Source organism: Eucalyptus grandis, chromosome 2, assembly GCF_016545825.1.
Source record: "Eucalyptus grandis isolate ANBG69807.140 chromosome 2, ASM1654582v1, whole genome shotgun sequence".
NCBI lineage: Eukaryota > Viridiplantae > Streptophyta > Magnoliopsida > Myrtales > Myrtaceae > Eucalyptus > Eucalyptus grandis.
The window spans coordinates 34,031,329-34,055,372 of record NC_052613.1 but is presented as its reverse complement, the minus strand read 5'-3'; the positions used below and the strand labels follow the sequence as shown (position 1 = coordinate 34,055,372).

The following is a 24,044-nucleotide window of genomic DNA, read 5'->3' as shown; positions in this document are numbered from 1 at the left end:
ATCCAAAAATAAAATAAAATTGGAGATTGAAACAGGAGGACTTCCTCACAGATTTTTCAGGCAATGAAATCACTTTTCGTGCTGACTTTTAAGGGAAAATGATGATAACGATGTATATGTGCTTTCATCTAATATCTCAAACTTTTAGAATAATTAGCAATGATCCTACAATATGTCATATGATCTGAGTTTGAATTTTTTTTAGCCCTATTTGTCTTACCAATTAAACTTTCACACTTAGTACTAGGCAAAAGACCAGACTAATAAGTATGGGGGAGAGTGTGCCTTCATCTAACAACAGTGATTTCACAAAATCTCATAGCTTTAAATAGTATTTTGTCTCACTTAATCATTTTTGCTTCAATTACTTGTTCTGAAATAAAGCATACTTTCCTCAAATGTCACCAAGGTAATAAGCCTTGGTTGCGCTTTATACACTATACTTGCTAACTTTACAGTTTACGTACTGATTATGTATAGCCTGCACCAGATACCGTGGCCAAGTCTTTCTCTAGGAATCAATCAGTCCCACGCACAATCTTGCCACACTGCATTTCGTGCTGATGTTTTGTATGTACAGGATGATCCGAGGAAGAGCTTGCCTTCGTCTTCAAGAGCATCAGCTTAGCCTCATCTCTTCTGGAAGTTGAGCGCTTTGATGCAAAAAGCAAACATGGTGGCAAAGAAGGCTGCGAAAGCAACCAGGACTACAGCAACAGGTCCCATGAAATTTGGGTCATACCCGAAAGTTTCTTGAATGTATTGCTTGATGGGTTGGTCAGCTTGGCCAGGGATTTTGATCGTGTGCTCGACGTCGCCATACTGGGACACTATGCATCCATACACGGTCCATGCCACGGGACAGATCCAGTAGTACCACACCCACCATTTCGGTATCCTCTGAAAAAGAATCGAGAACAAATTGTTATGTCCTGAGCAGGAAAGTATGACCAGATGGTCGTAAAAGAGTTCAAACTTTGAGGACTAAAAGGAACCCACTGGTCTTGGGATGAAGAATCCGGAGAAAAGATTGAAAAGACCATAGAAAGCGGCGGCGAAGATGGCGGCTACTTGCTGGTTGGGCGTGAGGGCTACTGTCATCATGCCATAGTATGTGAAGTAGAGAAAGGAGAAGAAACAGATGAAGAAGAACCAGAAGAATTTTGCCGCTGTCCACTCGAAGCATACCATTGCATACACTATCACCGTGTAATATGTGGCCTGAAAGAACACAAATGGCAATTCGCATATCACCTGCACAGCAAATCACTGAGGTTTAAGAATCGAGTGAAAGATGTACAGGGATAAAGAGTTGAGGTATAGCTTGGTAATTAATTTCCACCTGTGCGAGCGCATAAGGTAGAGCAGAATACATTCCAGCCGCTCTTTCTCGATAAAACACGGTTCTCTCAACAGCTATCACGGGCTGTACGGTTGCAGCATTATTAATGCCAATGAATATGATGGCAGAGTACATAGCTCCCATAATCATGATCAGATCAAACTGATCTTCCCTGGAATTGTGAAGTAATGCAGCAAGTATGAATTGGATGAAAGAGCAAATATTAACCTCGATGTTTTCTGAAAAACCATATCGCTGAAACTTCACTCAGTAGGACAAGGAGGTACGTACCGTCTGGTGCCAACCCTCCAGAAAATTGTCCCAACCATTAGGGCACCTGCTAATGTGAAAATGTATCTCACAAGGTTATAGTCAGGACTTCTCCAATAAGTCCACCATTGTTTCCAAAGACAAGATTTGAACTGTCCCCATGAGGACTGCGAGTATTGCGTTGGGAAATACAGATCCTTCGCCCCTGGAGCCAGTGTACTCAGCTCATTCACTAGTTCCTTATTCCTCCTGCACAAAGGCATAAAATGTTAGCAGGTCAGTGACACAGTTTACGTTGACAACATGAAAAGGATTTAGTTTGATCTCAAGTCTTGGCACTTTACTCACTTAAACAAGGATGATGATTGGTAATGCTCAGCAAAGTCCATCTGGAGCGGTATTTCAGCTGCTATCGAGCTCACCTCGAGCATCCACGTTGCGGGATTGTACTTCTCCTTGATTTTTGGGACTCCGGGAATACACTGAAATAAGCAAAGAGGAGGGTGAGACCAGATGTTTCTGCCTTGTCTTGTCAATAGGTATCACACCAGATGTGTTGAAAGGATTTTGTATAAGTGTACAAGATTAGTACCTCAAAGTATTCAACGACCTTGTGGGAATTCCGACCCAGGGGTCCCGAATATATCACTTGCCCGCCTCTCTTCATCAACAGCAGCTGAAGCAAAAGTAGTCTGGTTAAATTTAGGAACTTCTATTAGTCATTGCTTGCTTATACAGGAAGGAAAAAAAAAGTTTCAAATTAGGTACCTCATCAAAGGCTTCAAAGATGTCGATGCTAGGCTGGTGAATCGTGCAGACCACGGTCCGACCAGTATCCACTGTGTTCCTCACCGTCCTCATAACAATGGCAGCAGCTCGTGCATCAAGACCTGATGTTGGCTCATCCATGAATATTATGGATGGATTGCCGACAAGCTCTACTGCTATAGTCAATCTTTTCCGTTGTTCTGTTGACAAACCCGTAATTCCTGGAAGACCAACTAGTGCATCCTTGAGATTATCCAATTCTACCAATTCCATCACTTCATCGACAAACATCTGACACCACAAACATTTCAAGATAAAATTGTCAAATGTCACGGACTTCATGGTACTGTTTTAAAAATCTTTCTATACCAACTTGAATAAATAGGCGAAAGGCTGATAACAAATGTACTTTTACCATTTTGTCTTCTTTCCCAATTTCTTTTGGTAGACGTAGGAAAGCCGAGTAGATCAAAGACTCTCTCACAGTGACCTGTGGTGAGTGAATATCGTTTTGTTCACAGTACCCTGAAATTCGGGCAAAGGTTTCTTGTTTCTTGGGAAATCCCGAAATTCTAATGTCACCTTCAATATAGCCACTTGTCTTCCGCCCTGCTAAAACATCCATTAAGGTAGTCTTTCCAGCTCCGCTTACTCCCATTAGTGCAGTCAACACTCCAGGTCTAAATGCACCTGTTACTTCCCTGAGTAACTGGAGTTTGTCATCCGTGACCCCATGTTCCTTCATTTCCTGTTGAATAAAGCTCACAACATTGAGTACTTGAGTAGCTCCGCCATCTCAAATCACTATACATTATGTGATGTTGACTCAAAACAAGCTCGAAAGCTAGAGATTACATACCGGAGGCATGTCTACATAATAATTTATGCTATCAAACGACATTGCTAGAGCACTGAAAGGCAGAACCATTCCTCTCTTTGAAGCCACACCTCTTGCCACTTCAAGTTTGGAATCTGCATTTCTGCTCACTCCACTACTATTTGTTTGGCTACTCATCCTTTGGAGCTCCGTGCCTCCTTAAAGATTCAGAAGCAAATTTTCAAAAAACTGGTAAGATTTTCTCGGGAAGGAGAGTAATTCGTCCTGTGTTTTTGTTTACCTGTGTCGTTGCCATTGAATGTAGGTAAGGGTCCACTAAAAGACTCTCTCATAATCGAAGAAAGTCTCCTCATTCTAGATTCTTCCTTCGATTCCGATTGTTTGTCCTCTTTATCTTTGTCTGCTTCTGCAGATGTTGTAGCCTGAGGTTTTCCAAAGGCTGCAGTACCATGTATCCCAGTAAACAAGAGAGTTAAAAAGTTGATGCCTTCTGAGGGAGCATGTCAGGGGAAATGGAAACTCAGTACTTTTTACACGTTGGGCAAGAGCTTACGATTTAGGTACATGAGCGCAAGGGTAAAAAGCACATTCAAGATAACGACAAATCCAGCGAGAGCTGCTGCACCAATCCAGTACCAATTCTCACTGGAGAGATCATAATTCTTGAGCACTGCCAAACCTAAAGTTCTATTACCGCTGCTAGCCTGTAAGACAACTGATATTATGTCGGTTTCTTGTAAAGGAACAAAAAGTTTGACGGTGACAAATGCTGTCTTTGCTCATGCTTCTTTTAAGATATGTTAATTAAGTAAGCAAAAACCTTAAAACTATGAAACATATGCAGAACATAATGTCTCAGTCAAATTGCTGAAATGACTCAGAACTAACAGCAGGCCCTGAAATGCTAACTTAACAGAACATCAGAGGAGAGTAGGAGATTTACCGGTTTATTCATCCAACGAGGAGCAAACATCTCATTCACAGTCAGGGCATTGAAAGCATAAGTTAAAGGTGATGCCCAGTAACCCCATCTCCACCAACGAGGTATACTACCTGCCACATCCGAACAAGCTCTTAGTTCTCTCCTATTGCGCCACCTTCCTTGCTAAGTACTAATAAGCACCATTCTTTTAACTGAGTACTCTATCCTTTTCCTTTTATGGAGCACTTACCTCGAGGAATGATGAAACCTCCAAGCATAAACACAAGCAGGAGCATTAAATTACCGCCTGTACTAGCAATAACCATGTTCCTACAAGTGCCTGCAATGAATCGAAATAGCCCAGCAGCCATTTGTTGGACCAAGAATATCAATAGAAATTGCTTGAAGAACCTACAAGTAGTAAAACCACAGTATGGCCATTCAGTACATACTTTGAGGCGTCATTCCTTGAAGTCTACCATGATTAATGAAGTTCATCATTGTGCGGTAAGATTCAGGGCAACGCAATCTTGCCTTAAGTAAGGAAAGAATTGCAGCTATCTCTAATAAGGATTCACATAGTGCAATACATAGCCGTGACGTCCCAGAGTAACTGCAACTCAATACAAAGTCTGCCTGCTTTACTAGTAAACAGTATTGAATTTCAGGTAATTGATACATGCTAGCAGGAAAAGTGAAACTAAGTGATTCTTCCAAACTAAGTGACCTAAGCAAATTTCCTCAATCAAGAAGAAGCTCATGAGAAACACCATTACTTTGATGTCTAAAACTGAGAGAAACTAGCTTATTAGATCAAACGATCAGTAGACTTTTTGGGGGTAGATTGTTAAGATCCAAAGTCAGGAAGGACATTGCAAACTACCCCAAAACTTTAGGGCGAGCGAGAAGCAATTGGACCCTTGCAACTTATGGTGATAAAGTCAGGGTTCCGTGTGATGCTTCTGCAGCTTCAGCTCACATACCTGCTAGCTTCAGGTGCGAATCCCACGGAATAGTACGTAATGGCCATCCAAACGACGGACTCCAACACGGACATGGGAATTGTGAGCAAGAAATTAGGCAATGTGAACATCCAAGGAGGGTGCAACAAAAGGTCTCTCTGCTTGTAGAAAACTGGAAGCCGCATAATAGCAATGCTCAGCTCAGCAAAACCATTGAACATGTTGATGATCATCGCAAACAGGATAGCGCCAATATATAGTTGCCCATCCATTTCGTTCTGAGTTTGCATCCTGCTCCTGATGAACACTGTCGATGTAATGACTGCTATGATAATGATCTGGACAGTCTTGAAAATGTACACGAATGCGTTTTTGTTTATCAGCAGCCATTCCTTGTTGAAACAGGCCTTAACTAGCTCCATAATAGGGACCGAGTATTTTGTGAAGACTAGAGCTGCTTGGTGATTCCTGCTCCTATCGAACGGCATGGAGAGCTCGTTGGCAAGCCTCATGCCGACATGAAATTGCTCGAGTCTATTAGCGAACTCGCTGACTGATATGTACTTGTAGGGTTTGGTTTTGTCTGCCCAGTATTGCTCTTGGTCCTTTCTCGAGGTAACCTGTTGTAGTAACGCACATCAAGCTAGGCCATCAGATTCATAGGGGCGACGGTATCAGAAATGACGTGATAACATCACTTTATCTAATATACACGATTTAAAAGCAGCCAGAGTCTAGCACAGTTTCAAAGTGTTTAACACTAATTCACACAAACTTCCTAGACACCAACCTGACCCGACCAGTGATCATTGTACCATGTAATGACACTCAAATTCGGAGCACACCACACAGCAAAAGCTATTAAATTAAGCATCTCATTATTGCTGATTTTTTTTTTTTTTTTTTTTACCTCTTGCAAGAAATCAGCAGCACCCTTTCTCTCAGGACACTTGAACCCGCATTGCTCGAAGAAGTTGAGAACGTGTTCTCGTGGTCCCTGGTACACAATCTGACCTTCTGATAAGAGAATGATATCGTCAAACAAATTGAATGTCTCTGGTGCAGGTTGCAGCAACGACATCAAGATTGTGGCGTCAGTGAGATGTGCCACTTGTTGCAGGCACTTCACAATTTGGTATGTCGTCGAGCTGTCAAGGCCAGTTGATATCTCATCCATGAACAATGTTTTTGTAGGCCCAACAATCATCTCTCCTGTATTTACATGAATTTGAGCATATTTGTTACTTCTTTTGACAAGGCTTGTCGCCTAACATTGCCTCATGGATATTATCTTTTTGCATTGCATGCTCACAGTAAAAGTGTCATGACTTCTTATTCAAGCTCTGTAAATATGGAATGCAAAATCGAAAACTAAAGGATTTTTACTAAGGGATGCTAAAAGTAAAACCTGTTGTTAGTCTTTTCTTCTGTCCGCCAGATATCCCACGCTGCATCTCATCGCCAACAATTGTATCTCGACATATGTCGAGCCCTAAGATCTGTTTCATTCATGTAACCGAAAAAAAAAAAAAAAAAAAAAAGAAAAAAGAGGTAGACATAGTGAGACTGGAAGAGGCCACTTATGTAGAGAAACTGATCAGTATCTGAGGGTTCACCAACTTTATCAATTCATGCGGAGTAAGGCTGACTCAGTTTCTGACTGCACGTTTGATTTGAAAAGAAGTCAAGAGTCTCCACAGTTTTACCAAGATGAACATGTTCTTGATTACCAATTTGCTGGAAATCTTAACAAAAAGGAAATTGAATCTTCCAAAAGTAAGGTGGAAAGAGAAAAGGACATAAATTTAAGTTTTTATCTTGTTGGTGGACCGGTTCATAATCTACTTAGTTTAAATGTCTGTATACATAAACCAACAAAAAGGTCTAGAATCAAATAGAACGGCTTGGCTGGCTTGCAAGTAAACACTCGACTAAGTCAAGAAAAAAAGAGTCCGTGCTTCCACCAAGCATAAATCCAAAATTTGTCAGAAAGCAATGTGCTTACCTTCAAGGTGTAATCTGTGATTAGGTTGCTCTCAACACCTTCAATTGCTGTTGCCTGCAAGTGAAATTGATAATTCAATCGTCAAGAATCACTAACTTTGTAATATGAAAATGAAGTGACCAGGAAATCAAAACAAGTTCAAGTTCAAGAAGAGATACTGAACTCAATTACCTTCATGAAAAGATCAACCTCCGGCTCTGGGAAAATCCCAGCATCTTTTTCCCTTTTGGCAAGCTCAGAAAGCAGCTCTGTGACAATAAGACCAATTATGCTTGTGTTTGATTACTAATTCATTGACAGTCCATTTATATTGAGACATACGAATAATTCGATAGTTATTTGATAAAATTAAAATTACCATATCTTGTTCCAACCCCCTGGCACCTTGCAGAGAAATCTAGGGTTTCTTTCACGGTCAACACGCCCAAATGCACATCATTTTGGCTGATATATGCAGATGTCTTTTGAGGCACGAATTCATTGAGCCTGTACCCATTGTATGATATTTCCCCTCCAACCTGCTCAATCAGGGCAATTTCACAATTTACTCTTCAGCCTCATATTTATTACATTAATCAATTAGTAAATCCTCTCTAGGGTCAACAGAGTTTATCTGAGTTCATCCCATACCTTCAAGGTGGGGTCCAGTTTTCCTGCTAGAGCCAGCAAAAGAGTAGTCTTCCCTGAGGATGGTGGGCCTAATAGAAGGGCCATCCTACAATTAAATCATAGCATATGTCAAACCACGAAATTAGTTTTTTAAGAACCGATCCGAATCGATTTATTAAATCATAACAATAGTTCCCCTAATTAAGAAGAATTTTTTCTTTTGGGGGGTGCCTTTGGTTCACCTTGATGGCCTGACAATACCAGAGACATCTTTGAGGATGGTGAGTTTTGTCTTCTTGGCCCATCTAATTCCCACAAAACCAAGAGCAGATTCAGCCATGTTTAGGGCAACATTGGCGAGCGTTGGAAGAGCTCTGCTTCCGATGCAACAATCTGCCTCCACATTTAGATGCTCAAATCTCACCTCCACCGTCGGAAGTTGGATACCTACTCTGCAAGTAATCATCCAAATCAATCAACAATTAGACAAACATTCAACTATAGTTCACATTAATTCATGATAAATTAAATTGGCCGAGTTGACTACCCTTGTCCTTGTCAGCTGACCTTGGGAACAAGGTGGGACGTCAGCTATTGAATGATAAACAAATTTAACAAAGAAGGCTATGAATGTCGCTTTCTCGTCCCTTTCTAAGCCCAACAGAAGTGCTTGTATTAAAAACTTATTCTAAAGTTGATTTCGCTGTCGTTTTGTTGGGGAAAAAATGGACTAGTTGAATATGCAAAGGAAATACGACCTAGAAAGTGATAAAAAAAAATGGACTAGTTGAATATGCAAAGGAAATACAACCTAGAAAGTGATAAAAAAAATGGACTAGTTGAATATGCAAAGGAAATACGACCTAGAAAATACAACCTAGAAAGTGATAAAAAATGGACTATTGAATATGCAAAGGAAATACGACCTCTCGCTCTCATCTTCCCCCCTTCCCTGTTATCACATCAGGGGGCTGGTGGTGCTGATGAGGCCAGCCATTTTTTTTTGCTCATGTTCATCCGCATTGCTGGAATATATCACTAAAAGAAAACAAAAGAAAATGATAGAGAACCCATGTAATTGCGAGACATTATTCCCGGACAATCTCGTTTTAATTTATCATTTAAAAAGCATGGCTGAGGAAACTAGGGCCAATTATATGGTGAAGCATTTTACTTGCATCCAATTTGAAAATGAAAAGGAACCTACTTGTCAATCCTGTTTCTAAGCTTCCTCAAGAACCTTTCGTTATCTTCTTCAGCCACTTTGAAGATCCTATCAATGAACTGTTGCCTATCATTCAGGTCCATCTTACTCACATCCACCACCAACTTCTGTTCGCGGTTCTGCTCATCATTCTCAATGGAAGTTTGGAAGATGCTTGTTCGTAGCCGGTCATACGTTGGCAATCTCTCAATCGCAGCCCATTTGAGAGCTTCCTCGTCTTCATCGATGTGGCTAGTCCGACTTGATTGCCTAGCACCAGCGAACACGGTGTCCATGCCCCAGTAAGTCCTGCTCCCGCTCCAGCTTAGGCTCCGGCTCATGTTTTGGCTCGTTTGCCTCCAGGATCGCACTCGTTCGAATCCCTCCATGTTTCCTAGAACTGTTCCTCGTATTCTGACTCTTGTTCTGTATCAAGTAAGCAAAATCTTGGCGCAAAATTCTAATTAAGAGCTAATTTGCTAACTTCAGAAGTTTGAATGAATAGACGGATGATCAAATGAGTCATGCTTAGCGCCGCTAGTGCTCAGTCGAAGCTCATGAAAGAAAGAAAGCATGCATACCAGACAAAACCATTTTCATTACGTAGTTTGACCAAAGAAAATAGAAAACAAAAAGAAAGAACAAAGAGAAACATTCACCTCAATTTCTCAAGAAGAGCTTACGAGGCCAAGGCACTTCCTCATAAATCAAAACAAAGCTCGTTGCTCTTCTTCATCTTCTTTAGAGAGAGAGAGAGAGACCAAATGATGGAGGTCTGCCTAACTAATGCAAGTGAACAAACAAGCGGCATCCTTGAAGATTGGTGAACATATATACAAATGATCAAAAAAGATAACAGATTCTACTCAGGGAAGTGTGTACATAAAACCTCCATCTTTACCAACTTCGGTGGGCATGATTAGAGACAATAATATTTGGACAAATATATTTCGATGAACATGTATATGGAAGAAAACAATAATAATAATTAAAAAAAAAAATTTCTGCTAGTTGATCTGTCACCTTCAACATCTGATTGTTAGGGATTATATTTCTAGTGTCAAAGATGCTTATTATTATGCCAAGACTTACAAATAATTTAATAATGAATCATTTAGTTATTCGATTGCAACATGTTCCAACCTCCATCCGTCATGCTAAGGTCGATCTGGTTATTCATGGTGTTGGCGCAAATTGTACTAAGTTTGATTTCGCTTCACCCGCTAATAACCTTGTCGAAATCATGCTAATAGGTTAAATGGCAGAAATGGTTAATCATCGTTCCTGAATCTATTCAGATTAAATAAAGTCGAAGACTTCTTTCCTATATTTCCCAAATTTGGGTACTTTATTCCAAATATCCGGCAGAAAACCGAGTTATTCTCGTGATTAGATCATTGTGTAAATCGATGGCAGCTTGGTGGCGAGTGAACTCAGCAAAAGATTCCTCTAGATAATCGGAATCTCCCTTGTGATAGTAAATCGATGGCAACTTAGTGATAAGTGAACCCAGCACAAGATTCCTCTAGATAATCGGAATCTCTCTTGTGATAAACAAGATTAGGGAGGTTAATTATAAGTAAAGCAAAATCAGCTGGGGAGATCATGCCGTACTTGGGTCATCATATGCACGTTTTGGCCCGCATATTTCGGACGCTGATTTGATCGGTAGAGTGTATCTAAATCATTACGGAAGAAAACTGCATATATCCTCGCCTTTGGATAGATGAATAGGTTTTGGAACATATAATAACTCCAGTTAGCCCTGTGATTTATGATGAAGTGTTTATATCATACAATTAATTATTATCTTAAAACTAACGGTGTCTAATTTCATCAACGGTATTACTTAGTTGTATAATTCATTAAAGTAGAGAAAGATACTTGCACAAAAGCAATTCTACCATCGGAGGTTTGAAAATCCTTATCCATTTTTCATTACTTATGTAGTTACCCACGTAATGAAACTAAATTAGATGCACGAGATCAAAACAAGTATTAAGTTAACATGATCCTTGAGTTAATCAATTCGATAGACCTTGCTCGAGTCTACACTAAACTGCGATCGATTTCTATGGCCAAAATTGAAAAAATGTGAGATAAGCCAGCAATATTTTTCATTCCCGTAACATGCAAATTTTTCACAGTTTTGTTGGAATTATCATATTTTTTTCTCTGAATTTTCCTGATTCTTACATGGCAGAACTTTCATGGAACATGAATATCGACCTTTTCATAAAGGAAAAAGAGTGAGGGAATCCATTAATATGATGCTAGGAAGATGTTGCGTCTGCATCTATAAAGTTCGCCCGGAAAGCAACTGTGACCTTTTCAAAATTTGACCAATTTGCAAGTTTATCTACGAAAATTCTTTACATTTTGCGCATTATCCTCTAAACTTGCTAACTTCTGCATTTTTCTATGCATCTGAAGCCAGTAGGGGGTCATAGCCTAATCTTTCTCTCAAAATCAATCAATGCCTTGCAGAATCTTACCGGGCTGCATTTTGTGTCCATGTTTTACATGTATATGATCAGAGCAAGAACTTGCCTTCATCTTCAAGAGCATCAACATAGCCTCATCTCATCTGGAAGTTGAGTGCTTTGATGCAATAAGCAAATATGAAGACTGTGAAAGCAACCAGGACTCCAGCAACAGGTCCCATGAAGTTCGGGTCATACCCAAAAGTATCTTGAATGTATTGCTTGATGGGTTGGTCAGCTTGGCCAGGGACCTTGATCTTGTCATCGACATCACCATACTGTGACACTATGCATCCATACACGGTCCATGCCACGGGACAGATCCAGTAGTACCACACCCACAATTTCGGTATCCTCTGAAAATAATTGAGGACAAATTGACATGTTCAGCATGGGCACGTATAACCCGATGGTTATAAAAGATCGAGGAGTAAAGTGAACTCACTGGTCTTGGGATGAAGAATCCAGAAAAAAGATTGAAAAGACCATAGAAAGCAGCAGCAAAGATGGTGGCGACTTGCTGGTTGGGCATGAGGGAAACTGTCATCATGCCGTAGTATGTGTAGTAGAGGAAGGAGAAGAAGCAGATGAAGAAGAACCAGAAGAATTTTGCCACTCTCCACGCGAAGCAGACCATTGCATACACAATCACCGCGTAATATGCGGTCTGAAAGAGCACATACGGCAATTCGCATATCACCTGCACATGGCGGATTGCTAAAGTTTAATGAATTGAGTGAAGATGTATCGCCAGTAAAGAATTGAGTTATAACTTAGCAGTGGATTCTACCTGTGCCATTGCGTAAGGCAGAGGAGAATACATTCCGGCCGCTCTTTCTTGATAAAACACAGTTCTCTCGACAGCTATCACAGGTTGTACGGTAGAACAATTATTAATGCCGACAAACAAGACCGCAGTGTACATAGCTCCGATAATCGTGGTCAGATCAGACTGATCTTCCCTGGACGGTGATATAACGAAGCAAAGCATAAATTGGATGAAACATCAATTTTAACCTCGCAGTTCTAAGAAAGACCACATCGTCGAAAGTTTACTCAGTAGGGCATGAAGGCACGTACCTTCTGGTGCCGACCCTCCAGAATATTGTCCCCACCATTAGGACGCATGATAATGTGAAACAGTATCTCACAAGGTTATAGTCAGGACTTCTCCAGTAAGTCCACCATTGTTTCCACAGACAAGATTTGAACTGTCCCCATGAGGACTGCGAGTATTGGGTCAGGAAATACAGATCCTTGGCTCCTGGAGGTGGCATACTCAGCTCCTTCGCTAGTTCCTTGTTCCTCCTGCACAAAGGCATATAATTTTAGCAGGTCAGCCAAAAAGTATTCATTGAAAACATGGAAAGGATTTAGTTTGATCTCAAGTCTCAGTGCTTTACTTACTTGAACAAGGACAGACGATTTGTAATGCTCAGCAAAGTCCATCTTGAGCTGCATTTCAGCTGCTATCAAGCTCACCTCGAGCATCCAAGTTGCCAGATTGTATTTCTCCTTGATTTTCGGGACTCTAGGAATAGACTGAAATTAGTAAATAGGATAGTGAGACCACATGTTTCTGACTTGTCAATATGTATCACACCAGATGTGTAAAATGAAATTTGCACACCAGAATATATCGCTTGCCCTCCTCTCTTCATCAGCAGTAGCTGAAGCAAAGATAATCCAGTTAAATATATGTATTTTTTTGCTCAAAAAAATAAATTATATATATATATATTTTAATAGTCATTGCTCGCTTGTACAGAACGAAAGGAGCAGAAGTTTCAAATTAGTTACCTCATCAAAGGCTTCGAAGATGTCAATGCTAGGCCAATGAATCGTGCAGATTACAGTCCGACCGGTATCCACCGTGTTCCTCACTGTCCTCATAACAATAGCGGCAGCTCGTGCATCAAGACCTGATGTTGGCTCATCCATGAATATTATGGATGGATTAGCAACAAGCTCTACTGCTATAGCCAATCTTTTCCTCTGTTCTGTAGACCCGTGATTCCTGGAAGACCAACTAGTGCATCCTTTAGATTATCCAATTCTACCAATTCCATCACTTCATCAACAAAAATCTGGCAGCATGACAATTTCAAGATAAAATTACTAAATTTCACCAGTAATCTCATTCACAGCAATGGCATTGAAAGCATAAGTTAAGGGCGATGCCCAGTAACCCCACTTCCACCAACTAGGCATATTACCTGCCATCTCCGAACAAGCTCTTAGCTCTCTGCCATCACTACACCTTGCTTGCTAAGTACTAGTCAGGACCTATTCTTTTAAAGAGCAGTTTATGTCCTTTTTCTTTTATGGAACCCTTACCTCGAGGAATAATGAAACCTCCAAGCAAAAACACAAGGAGAAGGATTAAAGAGACACCTGTGCTAGCAATGATCATGGTCCTACAATCGCCTGATATGAATCGAAATAGCCCAGCAGCCATTTGTTGGATCAAGAATATTAATAGAAGTTGCTTGCAGAATCCGCAAGTAGTAAAACCGAAGTATGGTCATTTAGTACATTACTTTGAGGTGTCATTCCTTGAAGTCTAGTGTGATTAATGAATTTTATCATTGTGCAGTAAGATTCAGGGTCAATTGCATTCTTGCCTCAAGGAAAGAATGGCAGCAATCTCCAATAAAATTCAACTTTTGCTATATATGGCCATGACGTTCCTAAGTAACTGCAAACCAATAGAAAGTCTGCCTGCTTTATCAATTAACAGTACCGAATTTCAGGTAAAAACGATACATTCCTGCAGGAAAAGCAACACTAAACGATTCTTCCAAACTAAATGACCTGAGCTATTTTCCTTAATCAAGAAGGAGCTCTTGAGAATTATCATTCCTATGATGGCTAAAACTGAGTGAGAAACTAGCTTGTTAGATCGAATGATCTGTAGACTTTTTGGGGGTAGATTGTTAAGAGCCAAAGTCAGGAAGGACATTGCAAACTCCCCCACAACTTTAACGTAGGCAAGAAGCAATTGATCCTCGCAACTTATGGTGATATCATAAAGGCTCCGAGTGATGCTTCTGCAACTTCATCTGACATACCTGCTAGCTTCAGGTGCAAATCCCATGGAGTAGTATATAATGACCATCCAAACGACGGACTCAATCACGGACATGGGAATCGTCACCAAGAAATTAGGCAATGTGAAGGTCCAAGGAGGGTGAAACAGAAGGTCTCTCTGCTTATAGAAGACTGGAAGCCTCATAATAGCCATGCTTAGCTCAGCAAAACCATTGAACATGTTGATGATCATCGAGAATAGGAGAGCACCGATATACAGTTGCCCATCCATTTCGTTCTGAGTGTGCATCCTGCTCCTAATGAACACCGTTGACCCAGTGATTGCCAAGATCATGCTCTGGAAGGTCTTGAAAATGTACACGAATGCATTTTTTTTAATCAGCAGCCATTCCCTGTCAAAACAGGCTTTAACTAGCTCATCATAGGGACAGAGTATTTCGTGAAGACTAGAGCCGCTTGGTGATTCCTGCTCCTATCAAACGGGATGGAGAGCTCAATGTGGAGCCTCATGCCGACATGGAATTGCTTGAATCTGTTGATGAACTCGCTGACTGATATGTACCTGTACAGTTTGGTTTTGTCTGCCCAGTATTGCTCTTGGTCCTTTTTTGAGGTAACCTGTTGTAGTAGCACCCATCAAGCTAGACCGTCAGATTCACGGGGGGACAATATCAGACATGGCTTGATAACTTCACTTTTGCCTAATATACATATCTAAAGCAGCCTAAGTCTAGCACATTTTGAACCTGCTTAACAATAATTCACGTGAAGGTCCTAGACATCGACCTAACCTGACCAATGATCATTCTACCATATAATGACACTCAAAGTTGCAGCACAAAATGCAGCAAAAGCAGTTAAATTAACCATATCAATGTTGCTGATTTTCTTTTTTACCTCATGCCAGAAATCAGCAGTACCCTTTCTCTCAAGGCACCTAAACGCGCATTGCTCGAAGAACTCAAGAATGTGTTCTCGTGGTCTGTGACATCCTGAAATTCGATCCCGTTTCGATAAAGTTAAATGGGCTTTCGTCGACATGCTTATGATCTTTTTTCTCTGAGCTGATCACTCACGAGTTAACTAACTTATTGGCTGAAGCCGTTAAGGGGATGTATCCGTGGTAAAATCTCTAAAAGCTACCTAATTAGTTGGATTGGGCTAAAATCACGTCTGAACGATTCTAACCACGAAATTAAATTCGATTTCGGGAATCGAATATTCGAGTGTGTTATAATTCATTTTTAAGATCCTGTCTCATCGTCCGTCAAATTATTGACGAGTTCGAAATTTCGGGAAAGAAATTATCGGAGAAAAAAATTGAAGATTAGAAGAAATTAAAAAGAGAAAGGGAAAAATAATAGAAGTAATTTGAATAGTAGGATTTTTTTAACTATTTGATTACTATTTTTTTATTTTCTTTTTCTCTCTCTTCTCTCCTCTCCTTAGTGCGAACTCCCCCTCCCTCCACCGACTGCCCCCTGCTGTCTTCCACTTTGCTTCTCTTTTATTTTACTTTTTGACTTTTTCAACCTCCTTTATCTCTCCTCTCTCTCTCTCTTATCTTCTTCTATCTCTCGGTACTCTCTCTCCCCCTCACCGTTCGAACGAAGACAGAAGCAGAAACAGAAGCAGCAGCGCCGAGAGAAGAGGAAGACCGGAGCAGCTCGCCGGACCGCCGTCTGCTCCATCGCCCGCTGCTGTTCCGCCGTTCACACGTCCTCCACAACCGCCGAGCTGCTGTGCGTCTCTCTTCACGCCAGTCCAGCGCCGTCGAGCCTCCAGCCGCCTCTGTCCGACCTCGTTCCAGCCACCGTGAGCGGCTGAGCAGGCCGTCGGAGTTGCCGTGCAGCCTCACCGGACCGCCACCTACCTTCCCGACCCTTCTCCGCCCCCAACCATCTCTGTTTCCCCCTGTTTTGCAACCAAACCAGCAACCACCGAGTGGGTTTCCAGCCCCTTTGGGCCCGCTTTTGGGCCGTTTCCGAGCCCTGAACGCGAGACCCGCTTTGGAGTTTATTGTTCCTCGCGTCGCTCCCGTCGGATTGATCCGATTTGCTCGCGATTCCGGTGAGTAATCTCACTAATCCATGCTTAGTGGGCTAATTATACTTAATGGATGTTTAGTTTTATTTAATTATGTTTAGGTGGTTAGATTAGTGTTTATTAGTTAATTGTGATGCAAATTAGACAAATTGAATGTGTATTTAGCAAGTAGACATGGTCTACTATTTATTGAGGGTAGCTCGGGATTTTTCCAACCCTTTATCGGGCTTCAATTTGATAATTCGGGCTTAAGTATAATTTTTTGTATTTAAATATTATTTTTTGGAATTAAATTAATCAATTATTTATTTTTCGAAAATTCAACTGAGATGACCAATGACCGGAATATTATGTTGATGATCGTGATGAGTTCGTTTATTTAATCGGGTTCGTTTATTTAATCGGGCTTTATTTTGAGCTAAATTGAATTTATAATATTAATTAATTAATAACGGACTTCACCACGATCATCATCATAATATTCCGGTGACTGACCATCGTAGTTGAATTTTCGAAAAATAAATAATTAATTAATTTAATTCCGAAAAATAATGTTTAAATACCAAAAATTCCACTTAGGCCCGAATTGTCAAATTGAAGTCCAATAAAGGGTCGGAAAAATCCTAAGCTACCCTCAATAAATAGTAGACCATGTCTACTTGCTAAATACACATTCAATTTGTCTAATTTGCATCACAATTAACTAATAAACACTAATCTAACCACCTAAACCTAATTAAATAAAAATAAACAATCATTAAGTATAATTAGCCCACTAAGCATGGATTAGTGAGATTACTCACCGGAATCGCGCGCAAATCGGATCAATCCGACGGGGCGACGCGAGGAACAATAAACCCCAAAGTGGGTCTCGGGTTCGAGGCCCGGAAACAGCCAAAAGCGGGCCCCAAAGGGGCTGGAAACCCACTCGGTGGTTGCTGGTTTGGTTGCAAAACAGGGGGAAATAGAGATGGTTGGGGGCGGAGAAGAGTCGAGAAGGCAGGTGGCAGTCCGTGAGGTTGCACGGCGGCCTGCTCAGCCGCTCACGAGGTCGGACAGAGGCGGCTGGACTGGCATGAAGAGAGACACACAGCAACTTGACAATTGTGGAGGACGCGTGAACGGCGGGCGGTGGAGCAGACGGCGAGCTTCTCCGGTCTTCCTCTTCTTTCGGCGCTGTTGCTTCTGTCTTCGTTCGAACGGTGAGGGGGAGAGAGATAGAAGAAAATAAGAGAGAGAGAGGAGAGATGAGGTTGAAAAGTAAAATAAAAGAGAAGCAAAGTGGAAGACATCAGGGGGCAGTCGGTGGAGGGAGGGGGAGTTCGCACGAAGGGGAAGAGAGAGAAAATAAAAAAAAGTAATCAAATAGTAAAAAAAATCCTACTATTCAAATTACTTCTATTATTTTCCCTTTCTCTTTTAATTTCTTTCGATTTTCAATTTTTCTTCAATAATTTTTTTCCCGAAATTTCGAACTTGTCAATAATTTGACGGACGATGAGATAGGATCCTAAAAATGAATTATAACACGCTTGAATATTCGATTCCCGAAATCAAATTCAATGTTGTGGTTAGAATCGTTCAGACGTGATTTTAGCCCAATCTAACTAATTAGATAGCTTTTAGGGATTTTACCGCGGATACATCCCTTAACGGCTTCACTCAATAGATTAGTTAACTCGTGAGTGATCAACTTAGAGAAAAAAAGACCATAGGCATGTCGACGAAATGCCCATTTCACTTTATCAATACGGGGTCGAATTTCAGAATGTCACATGGTCCTGGTACACAATCTGGCCTTCTGATAAGAGAATGATATCGTCAAACAAATCGAACACCTCCGGTGCAGGTTGCAGCAACGACATTAAGATTGTGGCATCAGTGAGATAAGCCACTTGTTGCAAGCATTTCACAATTTGGTATGTTGTCGAAGTGTCGAGGCCAGTTGATATCTCATCCATGAACAATGTTTTTGTAGGCCCGACAATCATCTCTCTTGTATTTACAAGAATTTGAGCATATTAGTTACTTCTTCCATAATGATCTTGGGGGCTTGTTATTAGTTTAACGAATATTGCTTCATGGAAGTTTATCTTTTTGCAGGCACGGTCACAGTAAATTGTCAATGACTTCTTATTCTGGCTCATTAAACACGGACATGGAGTCGATAATTAGAAGGAATTATACTAAGAGGTGCTAAAAATAAAACCTGTCGTTACTCTCTTCTTCTGTCCACTGGATATCCCACGCTGCATTTCGTCTCCGACAATTGTATCTCGGCATATGTCGAGCCCTAAGATCTGTTTCTTATATTGATGGAAAAAAGAGGCAAAAAAACAGACATAGTGAGATTGGAAGAGGTCATTTATGTAGAGAAACTGCCTAGTACTATTGAGGGTTCATCAACTTTAACAATTCCCGCGGATTAAGGCAGAGTCTGTTTCTGAGTGCACCTACAATAAATCAAAGTCTCCAAAGGTGCATCATGATGAACGCGTTCATGATCAGCAATTTGCTATGATTTTTAACAAACAGGAAAATGAATCTTAACCAAGGTGAGAAATTGAAAAGGACCTAAATTCACTTATTTCCATGTGGTTGGACAGATTGATAATCTAGTTAGCTCATATGCCTTATGATCCAACAAAAAGATCTAGAATCAAATAAAAAAGCTTGGCCATGTTGAAGAATAGTTATGAATATTACTAAATAGTTAGTGGGTGGTCATAAATAAGGTAATTAGGGGTTTTGGGTGTCTTTCATTTTTACAAATAGAGCCATCCATGTACTCTTTTATAGTCAATTAAGTAAAGATGAAATCTTTATTGATTTCCTCTTCCTCTTTCTTAAAGATCCCAGAATACCAGGCAACTTGCAAGCGAACCAACCAATTGAAGAAATTCAGGGAAAAGAAAAAAAAAAAAAAAAAGACTGCTTCCAACAAGTATAAAATTTCAAAATTTGCCAGAAAGTGATTGCATACTTAACGTTTGGCTTACCTTCAAGGTGTAATCTGTAATCAAACTGCTCTCAACACCTTTCATGGCTGTGGCCTGTGAGGAAAATAATAATTCAATCATCAGGAATCAAGAATTTCTTAATATTAAAATGCGGTGACCACGGGATTAAAAGTAGTTTGAAAGCTGAAGAGATATTGAACTTCATTACCTTCATGAAAAGATCAACCTCTGGCTCTGGGAAAATCCCAGCATCTTTTTCCCTCTTTGCTAGCTCAGAGAGCAGCTCTGTGACAAGAAAAACCAACTTACTAAAATACAATCATGGGTCATATATATTTAAGCAAACTTCTTAACAAAAAAGAATACATTATTAATTCGATAATTATTTAATAAAATCAAAATTTACCATATCCAGTTCCAACTCCTTGGCACCTTGCAGAGAAATCTAGGGTTTCTTTCACGGTCAACACACCCAAATGCACATCATTTTGGCTGATATATGCAGATGTCTTTTGCGGCACAAATTCATTGAGCCTGTACCCATTGTATGATATTTCCCCTCCAACCTGCTCAATCATGACAATTTCACAATCTATTTTTCGGCCTCACACTTATCTTATTAACCAGTTTATAAATCCTCAATAGGGTCAAGAGAGTTTATCCAAGTTCAGTCTTTACCTTCAAGGTTGTGTCCAATTTTCCTGCCAGAGCCAGCAAAAGTGTAGTCTTCCCTGAGGATGGTGGACCTAATAGGAGGTTCATCCTGTAACTAAGTCATAAGAAATGTCCAACCAAGAAGTCAGTGTTTTAAAAACACAATCCGAACCGATTAATTAAATCCTAACAATAATTTCCTTAATTTAGTAGAATTCTTTTTGGGGTGATGTCCTTTGGTTTACCTCGATGGCTTGACAATGCCAGAGACATCTTTGAGGATGGTGAGTTTTGTCCTCTTGGCCCGTCTAATCCCAGCCAATCCGAGAGCTGATTCAGCCATGTTTAGGGCAACATTGGTGAGTGTTGGAAGAGCTCTGCTTCCGACGTAACAAGCTGCTACCACATTTAGATGCTCAAATCTCACCTCCACCGTCGGAAGTTGGATCCCCACCCTGCAAACAATCATCCGAGTCAAATCAATTACAAGACAAATATTCAAATGTAATTCACATTAATTCATGATTAATTAATTGGCTGAGTTGACTACTTCTTTTCCTTATGGGCCTAGTCCTTAGCAGCTGACCTTGTCAACAGGGTGGGATGTCAGTCATTCTATTACAAACAAAGTCAATCGGCGGCATATACATCAATAAATTATATATGGAGAAGCATGACCCGGCCTTAGCTAAATCACTATGTGCATATCTTAAAATATTCATATGGGTTGATAAAGAAGGCGATGCATGTCACTTTCTCGTCCCTTTTTACAACCGACAGGAGTGCTTGTACTAAACACTTGTTTTTGTTCACACACAAAAAATACCAACTTTTTATTATTATGTGCTAGTGATAGTCTAAGCCAATGAGAGTAAAATGGTGAATAGCAGTAGTCATCAATAAAAAGAACCATGAATAGTGATGTCTTCGAAAATCCTAGCTCTTTTAAATAAATGTCGACAAGTTAAAAAGTATTGACAACCAAGCAAGTTATTTCGGGATGAAGTCATCGACTAATATTGACCTGTAACTACTTAATAGTGATATTTTCGAATATTTGAGTTTCTTATGGATAACTTCTTGTAACCGTAGATAGAATGACAAAATTATTCATCTAATTTAGCATCCATGTAGAAATGAGAAGTAATGGCGATGTGAAGATATGAAATTGAAAGCTTCCGGAGGTGTGAAGGCTGGCCGAAACAACTCATGAGCAGTTATATTGTGAACAGTTATGAGCAGTCAAATTCTAACGAAACAGTACTATTACACAAATCAAAAGTCCTGATATGCATGAGTTAATAAAGAAGGCAACGCATGTCACTGTCATCCCCCCACCTCTAGTAGTCTGGATATGCACATGAGCTCTATGCATTCACAATCAACACAAAATCATCGCAATAGAAAACCAAAATTTGAACCAACGATATGCGTTATCAAATCAGAGGTTGGCCGGCCATTCCTTTGGTCATGTTCATCTGCATTGCTGGAAGAGATCACTAAATGAACAAGAACAATGTCATGACTCATCATAATATATCTCTCATAAAGAAAGAGAAAATAAGATTGAACCAATGTCATTGCAAGCCTAGCTGAGAAAAGTGGGGCTAAAATATTTCGTGAAGCATTTCATTTGCATCCAATTCAAAAGTGAAAGGGAACTTACTTGTCAATCCTGTTTCTAAGCTTCCTCAAGAACCTCTCATTATCTTCTTCAGCCACTTTGAAGATCCTATCAATGAACTGCTGCCTATCATTCAGGTCCATCTTCCTCACATCCACCATCAACTTCTGTTCGCAGTTCTGCTCATCGTTCAAGACGAAAGTTTGGATAATGCTCGTCCGTAGCCAGTCATACGTCGGCAATCTCTCAATCGCGGCCCATTTGAGAGCTTCCTCGTCTTCATCGATGCGACTTGTCCGACTCGATTGCCTAGCACCAGCAAACACGGTGTCCATGCCCCAATTAGTCTTGCTCTTGCTCCTGCTTAGGCTCCAGCTCATGTTTCGGCTCGTTTGCCTCCACGATTGCGCTCGTTCGAATCCCTCCATATTTCCTAGAGCTATTCCTCGCCTTCTAGGTCTTATTCTTGTTCTGTATCAAGTAATCGGTAGCCAAATCTTGATGCAAAATTCTAATTGAGAGCTAACATGCTAACTCCAAAAGTTTGAATGAATAGACAGATGACCAAATGAGTCATGCTTAGTCCCGCTAGTGCTCAGTCGAAGCTCATGAAAATATTCACCTCAAATTCTCAAAAAGAGCTTATGACGACGAGGCACTTCCTCATAAATTAAAACAAAGCACATTGTTCTTCCTCTTCTTCTTTAGAGAGAGAGAGAGAGAGAGAGAAAGACCAAATGATGGAGATCTGGAGAACTAATGCAAGTGAACATGCAGGCGGCATCCTACATATCTAGGCCTTAGTTCTCAAACGTCTTGGCTTGACTTGCTATGTCCGTTAGTGAGAGACCATGTCCACTCCTTGCATTAGCGATCAGCGTTGCCTCCTACAACGAGTGAAACGAGTCAAATCCTTGACCAAAATGTAGGTGTGATAAGAGTAATCCTCCAATGATATTTTAGGTTTTCGTGGGCCAGATGAAGTAGGTGACGATGCATGGAGATTGGTATACATTTGACATGTCCAGGAGGTGTCTGGTGCGGTAGAGGGAATCTAGTATAATAAGCTCCACGTTTCATCAAGGTCATATATTCTCCTAAGGGAAGTGTGTAAACAAAAGCCTCCATCTTTGCCAACTTCAGTGGGCATGATTAGAGACAAATCATATTTGGACAAACATATTTCGATAAACATGTATATGGAAGATAAGTGATGATTAAAAAGAACTTAATTATGCTAGTTAATCTCTTGCCTTCAACATCTGATTGTTAGGGATTATATTTTTAGTGTTGAAGATGCTAATTTATTATGCTAAGGCTCCAAATAATCTAGTAATGAGTCGTTCCGTTGTTGATGGTGTTGGCGCAAATTGTCCTTTGTTTGATTTCGCTTTGCCCGCTAATAACCTTGTTGAAATCGTGTTAATAAGTTAAATAGCAGAAATCTTTAGTTAGCATTGCTGAATCTATTCAAATTAAAGAAAGTCAAAGGCTTCTTTTTTCCAAATATCCGGCCAAAAACCGAGTTTTCTTGTGGTTAGATCATTGTGTAAACCGAGATTTCCTAACGTATTATGGCCACCCCCGACCATACAATGGAGGTCGAAGATGGCGACTTAATGACAAGAGAAGACGGCAAAAGATTCCTCTAAATAATCCAAATTCTCTTGTAATAAACAACATTAGGGAGGTTAATCATAAGTAAAGCAAAAACAGCTGAGGACATCACGCCGTACTTGGGTCATCATATGCACCTTTTGATTTATTTAAGAAAAGTGCAACGCTAAGTAGATGGAATATACATAGAGAAAAAGAAAGAGGGCATAATCTCCTAAAACCAGGAAAAGAAAATTAGAAGTGTCATAATTTTCTTACACCGCTCGCTTTGATGCCATAACTTTTTGTTAAGTCACTTATGTTTCACTATTTGAAAAAAAAAAACAATTATTAAGTGTCAACTCTGAATTGAGATGCTGAAAATCTGACAACACTATCCTAACATTTCTTCCCATTGACATGGCTTGTTGGTGGCCCAATCAGCGTTAATAGCCCTCAATGACGTTGTTTAACACATGATTGCCCTTAAATTCAACCTTTCTTCAAATCCTAACCTCTCAATCATGGATTGGGGCAAAATTAATAACTGAAACTTGCGAAAGAGGTCTTTTGCTTCATTTGTGTGATTTTGCCTCACTTGAATAATTTTTACAATGGGATTTTTAAGGAAGGAGATGGAGTTGGGGGAGAAGAGGAGGACGACGTCACCCTTGCGGATGCCTGCGGCAGAAAGGCAGGAGGCGAGGTAG

At 40.3% G+C, this 24,044-nt stretch overlaps 1 protein-coding gene and 1 pseudogene across 2 annotated transcripts; both read right to left on the bottom strand.

Annotated features, from left to right (window-relative positions):
• Nucleotides 1-323: 323 nt before the first annotated feature.
• Nucleotides 324-9,773, bottom strand: LOC104423079 (ABC transporter G family member 29). 2 transcript variants are annotated; one of them, XM_039304925.1, is made up of 23 exons: nucleotides 9,580-9,767; nucleotides 8,924-9,346; nucleotides 7,959-8,168; nucleotides 7,738-7,822; nucleotides 7,466-7,625; nucleotides 7,279-7,355; nucleotides 7,108-7,161; nucleotides 6,511-6,601; nucleotides 6,013-6,314; nucleotides 5,124-5,722; nucleotides 4,391-4,551; nucleotides 4,162-4,271; nucleotides 3,772-3,922; nucleotides 3,499-3,657; nucleotides 3,240-3,415; nucleotides 2,796-3,128; nucleotides 2,381-2,671; nucleotides 2,205-2,288; nucleotides 1,961-2,094; nucleotides 1,634-1,861; nucleotides 1,343-1,514; nucleotides 1,000-1,254; nucleotides 324-900 (listed from the first exon to the last, which is right to left on the bottom strand). In XM_039304925.1, exons 2-23 carry the CDS (start codon nucleotides 9,307-9,309, stop codon nucleotides 631-633), a joined length of 4,488 nt encoding a protein of 1,495 aa, XP_039160859.1. In that variant the 5' UTR covers nucleotides 9,310-9,346; nucleotides 9,580-9,767; the 3' UTR covers nucleotides 324-630. The 2 variants fall into 2 exon arrangements, with proteins under 2 accessions (XP_039160859.1, XP_039160860.1); XM_039304926.1 differs by having other exon boundaries at nucleotides 808-900; nucleotides 977-1,254; nucleotides 9,580-9,773.
• Nucleotides 9,774-11,312: 1,539 nt separating this feature from the next.
• LOC108955814 lies at nucleotides 11,313-22,130 on the bottom strand (annotated as a pseudogene).
• Between the last annotated feature and the right edge of the window lie 1,914 nt (nucleotides 22,131-24,044).

What these genes read in the sequence shown, in the direction of transcription:
- LOC104423079 (XM_039304925.1), bottom strand. Translation starts at nt 9,309, where the DNA reads ATGGAGGGATTCGAACGAGTGCGATCCTGGAGGCAAACGAGCCAAAAC. An exon ending in TGCGCTCATGTACCTAAATC is followed by an intron (nt 3,658 to 3,771) that starts GTAAGCTCTTGC and finishes ATGGTACTGCAG; the next exon opens with CCTTTGGAAAACCTCAGGCT. An exon ending in CAATCATCATCCTTGTTTAA is followed by an intron (nt 1,862 to 1,960) that starts GTGAGTAAAGTG and finishes GCCTTTGTGCAG; the next exon opens with GAGGAATAAGGAACTAGTGA.